This window comes from Schistocerca americana, chromosome 4 (genome assembly GCF_021461395.2).
Source record: "Schistocerca americana isolate TAMUIC-IGC-003095 chromosome 4, iqSchAmer2.1, whole genome shotgun sequence".
NCBI lineage: Eukaryota > Metazoa > Arthropoda > Insecta > Orthoptera > Acrididae > Schistocerca > Schistocerca americana.
In genome coordinates, this window is record NC_060122.1 from 561629944 (window position 1) to 561649052 (window position 19109).

General features: G+C 44.6%; 1 protein-coding gene across 1 annotated transcript; it reads right to left on the minus strand.

Annotated features, from left to right (window-relative positions):
- Window positions 1-371: 371 nt before the first annotated feature.
- On the minus strand, window positions 372-18713 carry LOC124613616 (extensin-like). Its single transcript, XM_047142332.1, has 4 exons — window positions 18348-18713; window positions 8202-8362; window positions 1377-2328; window positions 372-1259 (listed from the first exon to the last, which is right to left on the minus strand). The coding sequence occupies exons 1-4, from the start codon at window positions 18711-18713 to the stop codon at window positions 372-374; spliced, it is 2367 nt and encodes a 788-aa protein (XP_046998288.1).
- Window positions 18714-19109: the final 396 nt, after the last annotated feature.

Here is a 19109-nt window from a genome sequence, read left to right on the forward strand (position 1 = left end):
ATAAATTAAAAATAAATTATTAATATAAATATGTCCGTGGTGAATGAAAGCAGAATATTCGAGTTCTATGCGTTTTCTACACAATATCATTAGACCATATGGACTATGTAAACTTAGATGATTCTGTCACGTTAAGTCTCTTCTCTGCATCTCGATATAGCTCACTGAAGAGATTATCTACCTAATGAGAATGCGGAGGTGGTTTTTTGGTGTAGTCAACGGGAGAATGTAGTGGTGGTGATATTGATGGAGGCGGTACTTTGGCTGAAGAGGGTGCTTTCACTGGAGGAGTTATAGGGGATGGTGGCGTAGGAGGAGGAGGAATGGCCTCTGTCAGTGGCGTCTTATGTGGTGATTGTTCGCCGTCATGCTCATTGCACTTTGCCTGAAGAGGGTGCTTTCACTGGAGGAGTTGAAGGAGATGGTGTCGTAGGAGGAGGAGGAATGGCCTCTGTCAGTGGTGGCTTATGTGGTGATTCTTCGTCGTCATGCTCATTTGGTGGTGTCGAGACCGGCTCTGGCTTTTCAGTTTCGTGGTCTCCATTAATGAAGTGATGATAAGAATGTTTGTAGTGGCCAGGCTTGTAGTCATGTTCGAGATCATATTGTGGATGAGTGGGCTTGCTGTCAGGATGTGCTGGTTTGTGGTCATAATCATAGTCATGGTCATCGTAAACAGGCTTAACGTGAACAGGCTTTGGTGAAGGTTCTGGATAGTCGTATTCGTGATGATCTGGCTTGTAATCAAAGTGTTCGGGTTTCGTTTCATGAACTGGCTTATAGTGGTCTGGTTTAGGTGGAGGGACTGGATGAGGTGAGGACGCAGGTTTGTGGTCATAGTGGGCTGTTTTTGGAGGGTAGTCTGGCTTGGGAGGATGTGGAGGATAGTCTGGCTTAGGTGCAGGGGGAGAGTGGTCTGGTTTGTGGTCATAGTAATCTGGCTTTGCTGGCGGAGGAGGAGGAGGAGGATGCGGTTTGTGGTCATAGTAATCTGGCTTTGGAGGAGGAGGAGGAGGGGGAGGATGGTCTGGTTTGTGGTCATAGTAATCTGGTTTTGCTGGAGGAGGAGGAGGAGGATGCGGTTTGTGGTCATAGTAATCTGGCTTTGGAGGAGGAGGGGGAGGATGGTCTGGTTTGTGGTCATAGTAATCTGGTTTTGCAGGAGGAGGAGGAGGAGGATGCGGTTTGTGGTCATAGTAATCTGGCTTTGGAGGAGGAGGAGGTGGGGGATGGTCTGGTTTGTTCTCATAGTAATCTGGCTTTGCTGGAGGAGGAGGAGGAGGAGGATGCGGTTTGTGGTCATAGTAATCTGGCTTTGGAGGAGGAGGAGGAGGAGGAGGATGGTCTGGTTTGTGGTCATAGTAATCTGGTTTTGCTGGAGGAGGATGCGGTTTGTGGTCATAGTAATCTGGCTTTGGGGGAGGAGGAGGTGGAGCATGATGGTGCGGTTTGTGGTCATAGTAATCTGGCTTTGGAGGGGGAGGAGGAGGATGGTCTGGTTTGTGATCGTAGTAATCTGGCTTTGGAGGGGGAGGAGGAGGATAGTCTGGTTTGTGATCGTAGTAATCTGGCTTTGGAGGGGGAGGAGGAGGATAGTCTGGTTTGTGATCGTAGTAATCTGGCTTTGGAGGAGGAGGAGGAGGCGGATGGTGTGGTTTGTGGTCATAGTAATCCGGTTTTGGTGGAGGAGGAGGAGGTTGATGCGGTTTGTGCTCATAGTAATCCGGTTTTGGAGGAGGATGAGAAGGTGGTTTGTGATCATAGGGTGCTGGTTTATGGTTATATGGGCCTGGTTTGTGATCGTAGTGGTCAGGTTTGTCATCATAGTAGTCAGGTTTGTGATCACCCTGACTGGGATTGTGGTCGTAGTGGTCATAGTCATAGTGATCGGGTTTGTGAACAGGTGGCGGCGGTTTGGGCTTGTCACTCTTTTTGCAGAACGGAATCTTGCTATCAGGGGGTACGCAGTTTTTGATTTCCATAGTGGCTGTGACGTGTTTGTCGATGACCTTTTCCACTTTGGTCACCCAGAGTGTCTTAGTGAGTATCCTCGTGACGATGACGGCGGGCAGCAGGTTGTTGAAGACGCGCTGCTGCTTCTCGGAGGGCAGGGCGAGGGCTGTCTCCTCCAGAGCCGTGGCCACCTCTTCGGGCGCCGGCGTGGCGCGGCGGAACTCCAGGTAGCGCGCCTCGCGCTCGCTCTCGGCGTCTCCCGCGGAGGCCTCCAGCGAGGTGCTCCCCTCCAGCGCAGTGCTGTCCTGTTCGGAACTGCGACCCTCGCGGTACTCGAAATGCAGACCAGAGTCGGGAGCGGCTGTGGCGGTGATCCTGGAGGTCACGGACATACCGTTGTATAAAACGCAGACGATAATACACTAATGGAAAAAGAAATCGCAACCCCAATAAGGAGTTGTGCGACATACACTTAAGTTGGTAGGAGGGTTTCTATTCCAATTTCGCGGCAGTCACAGAAGAGTGGCGTTAGTAGCGTCACTATGGGGATGTAAATCAGGTTTGTTTATACCAAACTGTAGCGGTCAAAAGCGTTAGTTACCTTTAATGGACGTGGTGAGTTGATGTTAATCAAGAATGCATTTAAGACGCCATAATCAATAGCTCACTGAGTTTGAAAGAGGTCAAGTAATAGGTCCATGAGAAGCTGGATTTGCCTTCTGCAACACTGCAGAGAGACTCGTGAGGAATGTTGTCACTGTACGAGGGGCGTTTGAAAAGTCCGTGCAAAATCCGAGAGATGGAACCACCGGTGCGTATCGAGGTTATGTTTAGTTAGTAGCATCTTTGGAAAGAACGCACACCAAGTTTCAGCCGTATTGGTCTATTTCTTTATGTTTGGCATTCGTATGAATCAAGGAAGTCGAGTGATTGTCAAAAAATGGACGAAAAAGAATTTCGTGTGGTGATTAAACATTACTTTACAAAAGGCAAAACGCCTCATGAGACTAAAGAGAAGCTTGATAAACATTACGGTGACTCTGCACCTTCGATTAGAACAGTTTATAAGTGATTTCAAAATTTTCGGAGTGTCCATTTGGGCACAAGTGATGCTGAACGTTCTGGACGCTCTGTGCAGGTTACGACTCCAGAAGTCATAGATAAAAACCCATGATATGGTGATGGTTGACAGAAGAGTTAAGGTTCGTGAGATTGGTAGTGCTGTGGGCATCTCGAATGAACGGGTACATAATATTTTGCATAAACATTTGGACATGAGAAAGCTATCCGCAAAATGGGTTCCTCGATTGCTCAAGCTTGACCAAAAACGGAATCGTGTGAAGTGTTGCAAGGATGGTTTGCACCTGTTCAGGAAGAATCCGCAGGACTTTAAGCGTCGTGTATGAAACATCGATACATTGCTACACTCCTGAGGCCAAAGAACAATCTAAACAATGGGTTACCAAGGGACAATCTGCACCAAAAAAGGCGAAGACCACTCCTTCGGCCCCGGCCGGAGTGGCCGTGCGGTTCTAGGCGCTACAGTCTGCAGCCGAGCGACCGCTACGGTCGCAGGTTCGAATCATGCCTCGGGCATGGATGTGTGTGATGTCCTTAGGTTAGTTAGGTTTAATTAGTTCTAAGTTCTAGGCGACTGATGACCTCAGAAGTTAAGTCGCATAGTGCTCAGAGCCATTTGAACCATCTGAACCATTCCTTCGGCCGGAAAGAGTATGGCGACTGTCCCTCGGGATTCGCAAGGGATAATCCTCATCGACTACCTGGAAAAGGGTAAAACTATTACAGGTTCATATTATTCATCGTTGTTGGACTGTCTGAAAACCGAGCTGTAAAAAAACCACCGGCGATTGGACAGCAAAAAAGTCCTCTTCCATCACGACAATGCACCAGCACACGTCTCAGCAGTTGTGGTCGCAAAATTAATGGAAATAGGATTCCAACTCATTTCTTATCCCCCCTATTCTTCAGACTTGGCTCCCTCGGACTACTATTTGTTCCCCAATTTGAAGAAATGGCTGGCGGGACAAATATTTTATCCAAATGAGGAGGTGATTGCAGCAACTAATAGCTATTTTGCAGACTTGGACAATTCCTATTATTAAGAAGGGATCAACAAATTAGAACAGCGTTGGACGAAGTGTATAAGTCTGAAAGGAGACTATGTCGAAAAAATAAGGTTGACACCAAACACGTAAGTATTTTCATTCTTGCACGGACTTTTCAAACGCCCCTCGTACTTGATGGCTGGCACGGTGGTTACGGGAATGTACGGTCGTAAGAAGACCAGTTTCCGGACGGCCACGTGTCACTACCGAGAAGGACGACCATAGCGTTCGGCGTATGGCTCTGGCGTATTGTACTGCGTCTGCAGCAGCAGCTTAAGCAGCAGTTGGCACCATAGTGACACAACGAACAGTTACAAATCGGTTACTGCAAGGAGAGTTAGACGCCCTTTAGTATGCATTTTATTGAACCAAAAGCACTGCTATCTGTGACTTTAATGTTGTCAGGCGAGACGTCATTGGAGAGCGCGATGAAGGTCTGATATTTCGGATGAAAGCTTGTTCTGTCCCGGCGGCAGTGACGGCCGTCTGTTGGTTGGAAGTAGGCCAGTTGAGGGCCTGCAACCGACATGTCTGCCTGCTAGACACACTGGACCTACACCTGGAGTTATAGTCTGTGGTCCGATTTCGTACGACAGCAGGAGAACTTTCGTGGTTATCCCATGCACCCTGACTGTAAATTTGTCCGTCAATCTGGTGGTTCGATCTGTTTTGTTGCTATTAATGAAAAGCATTCTAGGGAATGTTTGCCAACAGGATAACGCTGGCCCACCTACTGCTGTTGTAGCCCATGTTCCACAGAGTCTCGACATGTTGCCTTGGCCTGCTCGATCATTAGAGCTGTTTCTAGTCGAGCACGTATGGGTCATCATCAGAGTACAACTCAAGCGTCATCCACAAACAGCATTAACCGTCCCTGTATTGACGGACATGGCAAAAGGCATGGAAATCCGTCGCACAAACTGACATCCGACACGCTTGCATTCAACATTCTGACGGTTATTAATATTTCAGCATTTCTCATCTGCAATACCTTATCTCGTGCTTACATTAACCTGTGATCTTGCAATGTTAATCGGTTAAATTTGTTAGTTAGACAAATGTATTCCCGAAATTTCATTATTCTGCATTAATTATTTTTCGTGTTGTGATTATTTTCCGTCAGTATAGACAATCGGGAGTTCACCAAGGGAGTATCATAGGGCCGTTACGGTTTACAATGTACGTAAGTGATCTAATGGATAACGTAGGAGGCTGTTCGCAGACAATGGTGTCATATGTGGGAAGCTAACAACGCCATATGACTGAAGCGAAAAGCAGGAAGAGCTGAGGAGGATCGATAAAGTATTCTTACAGGTACTGCCAGTTGAGACTAAACGTAAATAAGTGCAACGTACTGCGCATAAATTGGTGTAGAGGTTCATTGTTCTTCGATTGCATTATTAGCGAAAAAAATTAACTAACTGTAATTCTTCCACAAAAGAAGTGGCTTGTAAAATATCTGTAACAGGCGTACTTGAGTTTTTCTCGTCTCCTTGGGCCCTTACGAGGTTGGATTAATAGCATTGATAGAGAACACCCAACGAAGAGCGGAACATTTCGTCACGAAGTCAGTTAATAACCACGAGAGCTTTACGGAAATGCTCATCAAACTCCTGTGGCAGACGCTGCAAGAAAGGCGTTGTGTATCACCGAGAGGTCTGCTGTTGAAGTTCCGAGGCATTAGATCCTGCTAGATACGTCTCGTACTGACCATGACGAGAAAATCAGACGAGACGGAATTTATACAGAGGTTTATCAACAGTCGTTTTTCCCACGCACCATTCGCAAACAGAACTGGAAGAAGGGGAGAGGGGGGGGGGGGGGGAGGCGGGAGGAATTAACAGCAGTACTGAAAACACCTTCTGCCCCATAGCCTAACGTGGCTTGTGAAGTACAGCAGTAGGTGTAGACTTCGACTGCCGAAAATGAGTACCTCGTTTCCTACCCCGTTATATTCTAAGTGTTTCTCGTCAAATGAAGGCTGGGCATACAACTGATAAACTGCCCTAATTGCAAAGCGAAGCGACTGCCCTTTCTTGAAGGACTACAGGAGAAGTTTGGAAATTAAACATTGTCCTCTTTTGCGGGCTATCGGTCGTTATCGTGTACATCTTAGCACAAAAATAATTAATGTAAACCTGTGCAAAATTAAGTTGACTTGTCATTTGTGTTGAAAGGTGATGGGCATTATGACAAATAAAAGTCTCTAAGTAAGGTACATGTGGACCAAAATTAACTCAAGTATTAATTACAGTGTTGATATCGTATCGATTACATCAATTCAATTCATGGCATAAAAATCGCATAAAACCGGAACAAAGGCAATACTCCATTTGCGAAGATGTGTAATTTAGGAAAAAATATTTCTGACGGCATTCTAGACTAAAGGAGCTTATGATCGGCTCAGATATAGTTTCTGGTAGTGCGCAAGATCTAAAAAGGAAGTTCTCATTCGTGACATGTTTCTGTAATTACACGAGGATTTCAGATACATAGGTAATATCATTCAATCTGAAACCAAGGATAAAAATAAAGTAACTTAAATAATTTTTGTTGGCTAGAAGGCATGAAGCCTATTGAAGGAGCTATTTTTTGAGAAAAAATGATGAAATGAAGTTCAAGAGATACATGTGCGTATGTAAGATGTATGTTCTCTGTACGTATTCCCTAAGAGTCGGTAAAAACTCAATGAGAAGGGCTACATGTAGTCTTGCTATCAGAAAGAAAATATTTCCATTGAAGGGATCCGGAAAAAAATTATTGTTAATAATGGAACCAAGTTGGGTGCAGTGAGAATTATCCGAGGGTAATAAGCACAGAATTCGAAAACATTTATAATACTAAACTCAAAAGGTACTCTTCAGAAATAACACTCTAATTGTAAAAAATAAACCTTTTTAAATGTCTGGAAAGATACTAGACCAAGCATTTTCATTTGGAATATCTCGTCCGATTTCGTATTTATCTTGTTCAATTGAGAATTAATGAACATACGGGAAACAACGCTCTATCGAAATCCTAGACAGTCATCAACGAACGCAGAGATCACATCAGATATCCTTCAGGAAGGTTTTATACACTCGCAGGCTTCTTCCATATATTAATAATTTAGCAGTTAATATTGCCTATAACTATTTCTTTCTGCGTTGGCGCTGCGATGCGAACGCCGGCACGGCACACAGCTTTACTCTGTCAGAGAGTTTCAAACCAGCGCTCTCGCTGTTACAGAGTGAAATATTAAACCTGGATCCACTGGTGAGATACCATCCTGTCGTGTGGATTGGGAACCGACATTAGTGTGAAGAAGGGAACATGAGCGTACACATAATTGCCAACAAAAACAGTCAAGATTGGTTGAACTCAGGAAACCGATCACGGTCAACGTTCGACAACGTTTAGTAGTGGTATTCTCCAACAATATCTCGTAAAGTATATGTAATTTCAAAGCTCGGTTTTTAGTTAGTAAGCTTGGAATAGATGTCCAAAGAATATAAGTGAAATTTACTAAATGTCGAGATTCGATTTTCAGCGAGTTGTCTGGGAATATCTGCAGCCTTTTACGTATACAGCATGAACCAGAACGCCACCGGCAAACTTTCGGAGGTGGTAGTATGGGCCGAAACATAAAAAAAAAGTCTAGTAAACCTGGGCTCTAAAATACAAAGAGTTATGAGTACTTGTTTATCTTCACTACCGCGAGAAACATCTCTTCTACTTAAAGCTCTTTGCTTTCCATATTTTGAGTGGTGGTAGAATGGATCAAAAAAAGAGCATGCAGCTTCGAGGAGGGCCGCTGAAACAAGAGATGGAGACAGTGAAAGTCATGGCATTCCCGAGGAAAGTGGAGGGTATGAATGCAAAAAGGCGGACCTTCTCAAGTTAGACTAACAGCGGGAAGGAAAAGAAAAATACTAATGAGAGTTAAGACTGATAGGCTTGTCCCATTCGAGATTCTTTTATTTTCCGAAAGAAACTCAATTTCACTGGATTCCTGAAAATTGTAAAAAGCTTCCTATCCCATCTGCGCACAGTACTTAAATAATCGTACTGCGATGTGACCTTACATTACATCCCACTAGAAAATGGAGGAGTCACACGACTGCAGCAAGCAGTGATACTGACCTCTTGGCGGAAGACGGGCTGATGTAGAGCCCCTCCTCTGGGTAGTCGTCTTCGTCGTCTTCATTCTCGCGGTACTTGCCGTGCTCGTGCGGTCCGAAGCATGGCGGCTTGACGCCGTACATAGTCACACACACCGGGTGCTCCGTCACCTTCTTCGTTACCTGCAACAAGCGAAATTTTCCGGTTAACTCTCACGACAGAGACTAGTGACAACTACTGCTCTTTTAAAGTTAATCAAAAAAGCATTGATAGCATAATACTCCAGTTATAGAATCACTGATATTAACAAACACAGAGGGCCAGTTTCAAAAAAAGTGTTCAAATGTGTGTGAAGTCTTATGGGACTTAACTGCTAAGGTCATCAGTCCCTAAATTATCCTAAGGACAAACACGCACGCGCATGCCCGAGGGAGGACTCGAACCTCTGCCGGGACCAGCCGCACAGACTATGACTGCTGCGCCCAAGACCGCGCGGCTAATCCCGCGCGGCGGGGCCAGGTTCATTTCATCAATCATCAAAAAACAGATTAGTTCCCAGGGTGATCGAAATTTCCTACACACTGTGGAATCACTTTTCTGTAATGCCGTGTTAACATTCGGAGTATCCATCACACACAGTCGATGCCGTTGAATGTGGGAAAGTTGCAACGCCAGAAACCGTAGGGAAATGTAAGGTGGCATGTGTAGGATCGATACTTCAAAAACGAGTAAACAAATGTAACCCGTTACGCACAAATAAGCTGGCTGACTCATTGCTTTTCGATTACGCTACTACAAATAAAGCCTGGAAAAAGTAAAGACTGTAAAATATCTAGCAGAATCCATCCGCATAGACCTAAACTGGTACGATCACATAAAACTAGTCGTATGTAAAGCAGGCTGAGATTCATTGAAAGAATGTCAAGGAAACGTAAATGATCACGAAAGAAGTGTAATGCTCGTCAGTTTGAGATCCTCAGCAGGTAAGATTTATAGAGGAGATAGAGCAGTTTATAAGAGAAGCACTGCATTTCGTCATCGTTTCAGTGATGTCCACCAAACTCCAGTAGCAGATGCTACAACAAAGGCATTGTGCATCACGGAGAGGATTACTGATAAATACCGAGAGCCTACTTTCCCAAAAGAAGCAGAAAACGTATTATTTACTCTTACAAACACCTCACTAAATGACCATGACGGGAGACATCAGAGAAATTACAGTTTATATGGAGACTTACACACAGCCTATCTTCCCACGCTCATTCGCGATTGGAGAAATGATAGCGGTACCAGAAGTATCGTCCGCCACACACCGTAAGGAGCCTTGCGGAGTATAGATGTAGATGCAGATGTAGCTGCAGATATAAATGATCGGCTTGTGATTCGCGATCTGATAGATCTCCGCATATCTCTTGAACTATTATATCTGATGAGTCCTCACGGCTGTTGTGAGGTGTATATCGAAAGATTAACACAGTGAGTCCAACAATAATATTGTTCTACAGATGTCCAGTTAGGTTACGATCCGGAAAATTTGGCCTTTATAAAGCTACATTGGTGTCTTGATTATGTATCCTGGCTAGTTTTCGACACTTCTATCCACATATACATACATGCTGTCTTTCTCGTGTACCTCATCCGTACCGGAGACGACAATAATAACGTGCCAGAGAACTTGAGAACGGCATTGTAACCAAATTTGTCGACAGTGCCTTTATGTAGATGTACAGTCCTAGCGAAAATCACGAATAGTTTTAAATTGCAACGCTGATATCTCAGCACTGATTTCTGGCAGCATTTGTTGAATCAGGTTTCTTCTCCAACTTTCTCGCCGAAGACCATATGCCAAACCAACTGACAGCAGCTTCGGTTTTACCCACTGCTTCGGCAACCAAAACGCAGCAAGGGTCGCTATATTTTAAGATATTAATCTCTTTTTCTTTGGTTTATTTGGCCAGTGACCAAATCATAATCACCGTTTCAGAAATACTGCTCTTCCTCCCCTTTCCTATGATCGTTCCCATTCAAAAATGGAAAAATTCACCTTCTTCGTCTACGACGGCAGTGAGCAAACTGTTTGTAGTCAATGCCTGTATACATGCATTTTACCAATACAGTTAACGTGAAATTCGTCATGAACTGGCGCTGTAGAGACATAGAAATAATATGCGTGGACAGTTTTTTTTATTTTTTTTTTTTTTAATTTTTTTATTTAAATCTTCTGACTGGTTTGATGCGGCCCACCACGAATTCCTCTCCTGTGCCAACCTCTTCATCTCAGAGTAGCACACCCGGTTCTAGGCGCGTCAGTCCGGAACCGCGCTGCTGCTACGGTCACAGGTTCGAATCCTGCCTCGGGCATGGATGTGTGTGATGTCCTTAGGTTAGTTAGTTTTAAATAGTTCTAAGTCTAGGGGACTGATGACCTCAGATGTTAAGTTCCATAGTGCTTAGAGCCATTTGAACAAATTTTTTTTTCAGAGTGACACTTGCAACCTCCGTCCAGTCTCTGTCTTCCTCCACAGTTTCTGGCCTCTGCAGCTCCCTCCAGTACCGTGGAAGTCATTCCCTGATGTCGTAACAGGTGTCCTGTCATCCTCTCCCTTCTCCCTGCCAGTATTTTCCACATATTCCGTTCCTCTCGGAGTCTGCGCAGGACCTTCTCATTCCTTACCTTACCACTCCACATAATTTTCAATATTCGTTTGTTTTGTAGCACCACATCTTAAATGCTTCGATTCTCTTCTGTTCCGGTTTTCTCACAATTATTTTGCTGGTCCGTATATAATACATAATTAATAAGGAAGAAGACAATGTCCTAACCTGGAAAAACGCTGTAATTATTCTCCTTAAAAAAAAAGGAACAGAAAAAGCATATACAAAGTTAGACTTACCAACCCCTCACCGTAATATACAAGATATTTTTAAAATTATCGCCAAGTGTATAAAAGTAACATTGGATTTTAATCAGGCAAAGGAACAAGCTGGTTTTAGCAGTGTTCATAGCACAAGCCGCTAAATAAATTATAGAACGGTGCAGCTAGTATGAACTGCGACTTTGCCTGGGACTCATAGATTTTTAAAAGATTTAGTCTCAGTTACAACAAAATCTGTAGAACCATTGAGAAATATGACGCTAAATCAACGAATATGTTACTTCTACAACTTGGATTAGATTTTTTCGGAACAGTAACAGATTGAGATCTGAAAGAGGAATGAGGCAAAACTATACTCGGAAACTTAGAAATTTTTGGATCTTTAAATGGAAAAACGAAGATAAAATACGCAGTAATGTAAAATATGTGAACCATTTTCGTTTTTGTTGACAAGTTTCTATTTGCTGCCTGCAGTCCAAACAAATTTCAGCAACCGATAGAATGGATTAACAGAACAAGTTTGAAAATCAATAAGACAAACATTATGTATAGTCAACATATCGAAACTAAAATAGTACAAATTAGCAACCAAGCAGTAAAAGCAGTGGATAAGTTTTTATATTTAGGACAATTGCAAACAATATCCATATGGACATACAGATACATAAACAGAGGGTAAAATAACGTGGTTTGCTTTAGGGAAACTAAAGCGAAGTTTCAAAATAAAGTTTCCAATGTGTCCGAAGAGGAAAGTTATAATAAGTGTGGATAACCAGTTTTGACTTATCGCAATGAGCAAAATGCTTTTAAATCGAAAACCACCCAAAAACTGATGGGCTGGATGACGTAACTGCAGCCTCAGAGAAAATGAAATGGAGGTGGATGGTCATGTAGCCAGCCAAGTGGCTGGCTGATGGACAGTAAAGAAGAAGTTGTTTGTTTCGAAAGCTAATACCAACAATACTTTTCATTGGCCGTAATTCATTATAATTTCATTTTAAAATGTTCTACGACTCGCATAATTTTACATTAAACATTAACAGTTTCAACTTAAAGATTGAAATCATCGAAAAGATTGAAATCACCTAGAGACTCACAGAATATATTATGGCCTGTCCAAAATATCATGACATTTCGAGATGGATATGAGCATTGGCCCGGAAACTGATTACAGTTTTTAAGATGCTACTTATGAAACAAGACACAGGTGTATTTATTACTAATGCCCTCTAAAATGCAAAGTACCCACAATTTTACAGGTTTTTATGCTCGGATACCGCTCTAACGCCTGGCGGGAGAACAATTCTTTTATTCGTCCAATAGTATCTGAACTTAGAGGCAGTCTGATTACATCAGTACACAGTGTTCGATAGCTAATTCGACTTAGTGACCTCTAACTTTCGCTCAGCGTGAGTGATGGTATATTTCCGCTTATCCAACCAGTTGATAATTCCATATATGTGTGAATATTTCAAGGACTGATTTAGCCTTATTTCTGAGGGGTAGTGAGCAGGCATAAAAAACCGCAGCAACTGGTAGACACAACAACATCACTCATCGAAATGGAATCGTCAATCCGGTGAATACTGAGAAAGATACCGTCTTCCTAGACGTAATTTGCATACTGCATGGCATCAGTATCAAATATGGCACTATATCGTCCATATATCTGTAGACGAATCAACTGCTCAAGTTGAAATGAAGAATCTTAACTGAAAATAATGGTTTGGATCATGTTTTAAAAGTAAGTACAGTGAGGAGTTAAGCACTAAATTCGACTCATTAATGTAATTGGGGGAAACAGATTTCTTCCCCCTGTGTAAGTTTCACACATCAGCAACTTCCTTTCTACTTAGCTACACTTCATTGACGACAATTTAGACTGTGTACGACATTGGAAGGTTACAACACCATGCTCAGGCGCTACCTACTGTGACAATAAACGTCTACATCGTCGTCAAACAATGCATCAGCGAAACTGTAGTGCAACTAAATACAAATGGGGTAACTGATACATGAAATAGTTTGCAGATGTAACCTCAAGTACTGGTTTATGACAAAAGCAATGAAGCCACGGATAAATGCTTGGGTGCTGAAGACGAACATTTCGAGGCATCAGAATTCACCATAATTATAATGTTCCAAATGACAACATTCTGTCATCAAGACTGCACAATTACTGACTTGAGTAGCGACATAATATGGGCAACGAGGTGTAATCGACTTAAGTCAGGCGTTGCTGAGGGAATTAGTTTAGCACACGTGACGCTAAAAGTAGTAGATGAGTTTTACTACTTAGCGTAGCACTTCTTAGCGCAAATGTCACGTGGCGCGCTTCATATACAATATGTATCAACAGTGCAAGGCACTTCAAACTTGCCTAAGGGCAAAATTGTGCAATACTGCAACAATGAACTAAAAACTGATAACTGAGGGTTGCATTGACTCATATAAGGAATTAACGACAACTGCGAATCAGACTTCAAAGAAAATCTTTGCTCAACATGCCTGGAGTGTAACGTTGCAAGGAGGTAAAATGTGGGCGATAAACGGATCACACACGGAGAGAATCGAAGCTTTCGAACTGTGGTGCTACAGGAGCATCAGTACTGAAATTATGAGGCACCAGTTGCCTAAGTGTGTAATATATTTAATTTAAAAACAGAGGGTGTTTCTGGAAGACACGATCCCATTATCAGGTTCCACAAACAAGGAAAACTTAAATGAATATTTCACATACGAAGACGCCTGTAACGGAATAACGAAAATCAGTCCGTTGTATGTATGTTAGTACATGAAATAATGAGAAATGATTATTTCTGTTTATCTTGTTTATACAATTTGATAATGGGATCCTGTCTTCCAGAAACATGTTGTGTTTTTCAGTTAAATAAATAACACCTTTGGTCAACTGCTGCGTCATAATCTCTATGCTGACTTCACAACAGGTAACTACAGAAAAATGTTGCAGATTGGATGAGTAGATCGTATTACTAATGAGGAGGTACTGAAGAGAATTGGAGAGAAAAAAATACTATTCAAAAAAATGTTCAAATGTGTGTGAAGTCTTATGGGACTTAACTGCTACGGTCATCAGTCCCTAAGCTTATACACTACTTAACTTAAAATATCCTAAGGACAAACAAACACACCCATGCCTGAGGGAGGACACGAACCTCCGCCGGGACCAGCCGCACAGTCCACGACTGTAGAGCCCTAGATTACTCGACTAAACCCGCGCGGCAAAATCCTATTCAACTTGGCTATAAAAAGAGTTCGGTTGCCTGGCACACGTACTGATACTTCAAGGAATCGTCAGTTTCGTAGTGGAAGGGAATGTGGGTTGGGACTAATGTTGCAAAACCTTGGCTGCAGTGAGTAGGCTCAAATGGATGTAGGGTGTAGTTGTGGAGAGATGAAGAGATTTCCGAGCGCACAGCGTGGAGAGCCAACCAAAACCAGTCTTCCAACAATAAATAAAACAACAAACTCCCTAGTAGATTACACTAAGCGACAAAAGTCACAGGATAGCGACATGCACATACATATAAAGACGGCGGTAGCGTCGCGTACGCAAGGTATAAAAGGGCAGTGCATTAGTGGATCTGTCATTTTTGCTCAGGTAATTCTTGTGAAAAGGCTTCCGACGTGATTATGTCCGCTCGCAGGAAATTAACAGATTTTAAATGCGGAATGGTAGTTGGAGCTAGACGCATGGGACTCTCCGTTTCGGAAATCGTTAGGGAATTCGGTATTCCGAGATCCACAGTGTCAAGAGTGTGTCGAAAATACCAAATTTCCGCAAAGACAGAGGGGCGAAATTTGGCATTAATTGGATGTGGCAGCAGACGATCGAGCTGCTAACAGCACGACATCGTCTGCAGCGCCTCTCCAGGGCTCGTGGCCGTATCGGTTTGCAGATAGACGACTGGAAAACCGTGGCCTGGTCGGATGAGTCCGTATTTTAATTCGCACTAGCTGATGCCAGAGACCCCATGAAGCGATGGATCCAAGTTGTCAACAAGGCACTGTGCAAGGTGTTGGTGGCTACATATTAGTGTGGGGTGTGTTTACATGGATATGTTCGGCTACTTGGAGACCACTTGCAGCCACTCATGGACTTCATGTGCCCGTGACAATGCCCCATGTCACAGGACCCCAATTCTTCGCGACTGGTTTGAAGAACATTCTGATAATTTGAGAGAATGATTTGGCCACCCACATCCCCAGACATGAATCGCATCGAACGTTCATGGGACATAACCGAGAAGCGACTAAATTCCTGCACCGTCAACACTTTCACTATTATGGATGGCTATAGCGACAGCATGGCTCAGAATTTCTGCAGGGGACTTCCAACGACTTGCTGAGTCCGTGCCACGTCGGGCTGGTGCACTATGCCCGGCAAAAGGAAGTCCGACACGATATTAGGAGGTATGCCATGACTTCTGTCACCTTGGTGTAAAACTGTTTTTCGGACCAAGACACGTGCTCGGGAGGTTTGCCTTTTGATGGCAAATGCTCTACTAACAGAGCTACCCAAGCACGACTCACGAGCAGTCCTCACGGCTTTACTTCTGTCAGTACCTCCTACATTCCACGCTTCACATAACCCCTCCTACGAAACTTACAGGAGAAGTACTCCTGAAAGAAAAGCCGCGCGGGATTAGCCGATCGGTCTTGCGCGCTGCAGTCATGGACTGTTTGGCTGGTCCCGGCGGAGGTTCGAGTCCTCCCTCGGGCATGGGTGTGTGTGTTTGCCCTTAGGATAATTTAGGTTAAGTAGTGTGTAAGCTTAGGGACTGATGACCTTATCAGTCAAGTCCCATAAGATTTCACACACATTTGAACATTTTTGAACTCAAATGTGATTTGAGACTTTCTCGGCGTATTCCATTCGTGAAATCTTCTCGGGTGATCAGCCGAGTAAAGGCGTCGTCTTCTCGCAACGTTGCGAGAAGACGACGCCTTTACTCGGCTGATCACCCGAGAAGATTTCACGAATTTTTGAACTCCTGAAAGAAAGGATATTACGGAAGCACCGCTTAGCCCCAACCTGAAGGATGTTCTGTGAAGTTTGGATGGTATGAAATAAGATATTGGCGGAGGTAAGGCTCTGAGGAAAGGTCGTGGAACATTCTTGGGTAGTTCAGTCACGCCGGCACGGTAGCTCAGAGAAATGAGTGCAGTAACCAGCGATGATCTTGAGGGGGTGTTGCTACGGTCGCAGGTTCGAATCCTGCCTCGGGCATGGATGTGTGTGATGTCCTTAGGTTAGTTAGGTTTAAGTAGTTCTAAGTTCTAGGGGACTGAAGACCATAGCAGTCGCGCGGCTCCGGACTGAGCGCCTAGAACCGCTAGACCACCGCGCCGGCCTGGAATACATGAAACGGTTTACTGTGTCAGAGACTTCGTATTCCCACTAAGCGCTTCGATGGTGAACATCATATCAGGTGGAGGACTCATTAATACAATTTACTCGTACTAATTCGTGTTTTTTGGCTTTAACAAAAGACTAAATGCAACGTGCCTTAGACTTCGTCTGATGCAGTGAAAAGGCATCTGCGCACTACACTAACACCAGGAATTTAACTACACAGTTCTCCACCAGAAGATAATGGTGTGAATCGTCGAAACGCTTAGTGGGAAAATAACGAAGTGACTGGCACAGTGCTGTTCCTTATCGGCGATATATTCAGTCTTCGAGTTGAAGACCACAACAGCATTGTATGGCTCCCCATAACAGATGTCGTAGAATAACTCGCTTTTACTTCCATCTACACTACTGGCCAATAAAATTGCTACACAAAGAAGAAATGCACATGATAAACGGGTATTCATTGGACAAATATATTATACTAGATGTAATTACATTTTCACGCAATTTGGGTGCATAGCTACTGAGAAATCAGTACCCAGAACAACCACCTGTGGCCGTAATAACGGCCTTGATACGCCTGGGCATTGAGTCAAACAGAGCTTGGATGTCGTGTACAGGTACAGCTGCCCATGTAGCTTCAACACGATACCACAGTTCATCAAGAGTTGTGACTGGCGTATTGTGACGAGCCAGTTGCTCGGCCACCATTGACCAGACGTTTTCAATTGGTGAGAGATCTGGAGAATGTGCTGGCCAGGGCAGCAGTCGAACATTTTCTGTATCCACAAAGGCCCGTATACGAACTGCAACATGCGGTCGTGCATTATCCTGCTGAAATGTAGGGTTTTGCAGGGATCGAATGAAGGGTAGAGCCACGGATCGTAACACATCTGAAATGTAATGTCCACTGTTCAAAGTGTCGTCAATGCGAACAAGAGGTGACCGAGACGTGTAACCACTGGCACCCCATACCATCACGCCGGGTGATACGCCAGTATGGCGATGACGAATACACGCTTCCAATGTGCGGCCACCGCGATGTCGCCAAACACGGATGCGACCATCACGATGCTGTAAACAGAACCTGGATTCATCCGAAAAAATGTCGTTTTGCCACTCGTGCACCCAGGTTCGTCGTTGAGTACACTATCGCAGGCGCTCCTGTCTGTGATGCAGCGTCAGGGGTAAGCGCAGACGATCCGTTCACCCTTGCGGATAAGATACCTGTCATCTCGACTACTAGTGATACGAGGCCGTTGGGATCCAGCACGTCGTTCCGTATAACCCTCCTGAACCCACCGATTCCATATTCTGCTAACAGTCATTGGATCTCGACCAACGCGAGCAGCAATGTCGCGATACGATAAAACGCAATCGCGATAGGCTACAATCCGACCTTTATCAAAGTGGGAAACGTAATGGTACGCATTTCTCCTCCTTACACGAGGCATCACAACAACGTTTCAGCAGGCAACGCCGGTCAACTGCTGTTTGTGGATGAGAAATCGGTTGGAAACTTTCCTCATGTCAGCTCGTTGTAGGTGAATACACTGAAAAGCTAATCATTTGCATATCACAGCATCTTCTTCCTGTCTGTTAAATTTCGCGTCTGTAGCACGTCATCTTCGTGGTGTAGCAATATTAATGGCCAGTAGTGTAGGATCACAATACGTTTTAGACCCTAGCCCAACGGCTTCGCTCAGCGATGACCATCCTCAGTGCTCTTTGAAAACTGATCTAATGATGACCATCACTGACCGAAATCGGTAATCTAAGGAGTGAGAAGTCTTTTAATCACACACTGGAACAGAAGAAACCGATTCTACACTTACTGGATCACTGTTCTAGAGCTTGCGAGACAGGTACGGTAGACTAGCGCAAATGGGAATTTCGTTGTGGTGGGTTACGCACCTCGACGAAGACGGTGCGCGTGGCATAGACGGTCTCGGTGCGGTGTATGGGCGGCATGCCCGGCAGCGAGGGCAGCGTGACGGGCAACGGCGGCAGCGTGGGCAGCGCCGGCAGGCCCGGGATGCCCGGCAGCGGCGGCAAGCCCGGCAGCTGCAGCGGCGGCGGCTGCGCCAGCGTCTGCTTGCCCTCCGCGGAGTCGGCGGCCGCGCCGGCGCTGGGGCTGACGTCCGCGCTCTCCACCGCCTCAGCTACAGCCTCCTTCCCGGCTTCGCTGCTGCCGCCGAACAGGCTGCTCAGGCCCAGGTCCAGGGCCAGGGCCGACTCCAGCACCACGGCCACCACCAGCAGGCCGCACCACACCTTCATCCTGGAGGAAAACACCCACACTGTACTGGCTACCCGCGTCCTTCCGTCGCTTCACTTCTCAGAAAACGGTGTTACCCTGCAGCCACACTTTACAGTCAACTACAGTAACGCGTAAAATACACCAACAGCAGGACACACACAAAACCTTCGCAATGTGATAGCGATGCTAAAATTATCGACTACAGAGACACTAAAGCGGAGTTGCTAAACATTTGTTGTTGTTGTTGTTGTTCTTGTGGTCGTCAGTCGACTGGTTTCATGCAGCTTGTAATGGTTCTTTATTTACGTGACCATTACGGCACTCCAACCCCAGTTCTCGATACCAGTAATATCGTACTACTTTGCTGCGAAGTAACAGACATATTTTTGTGACAATATACACATTTGGTTTTATTT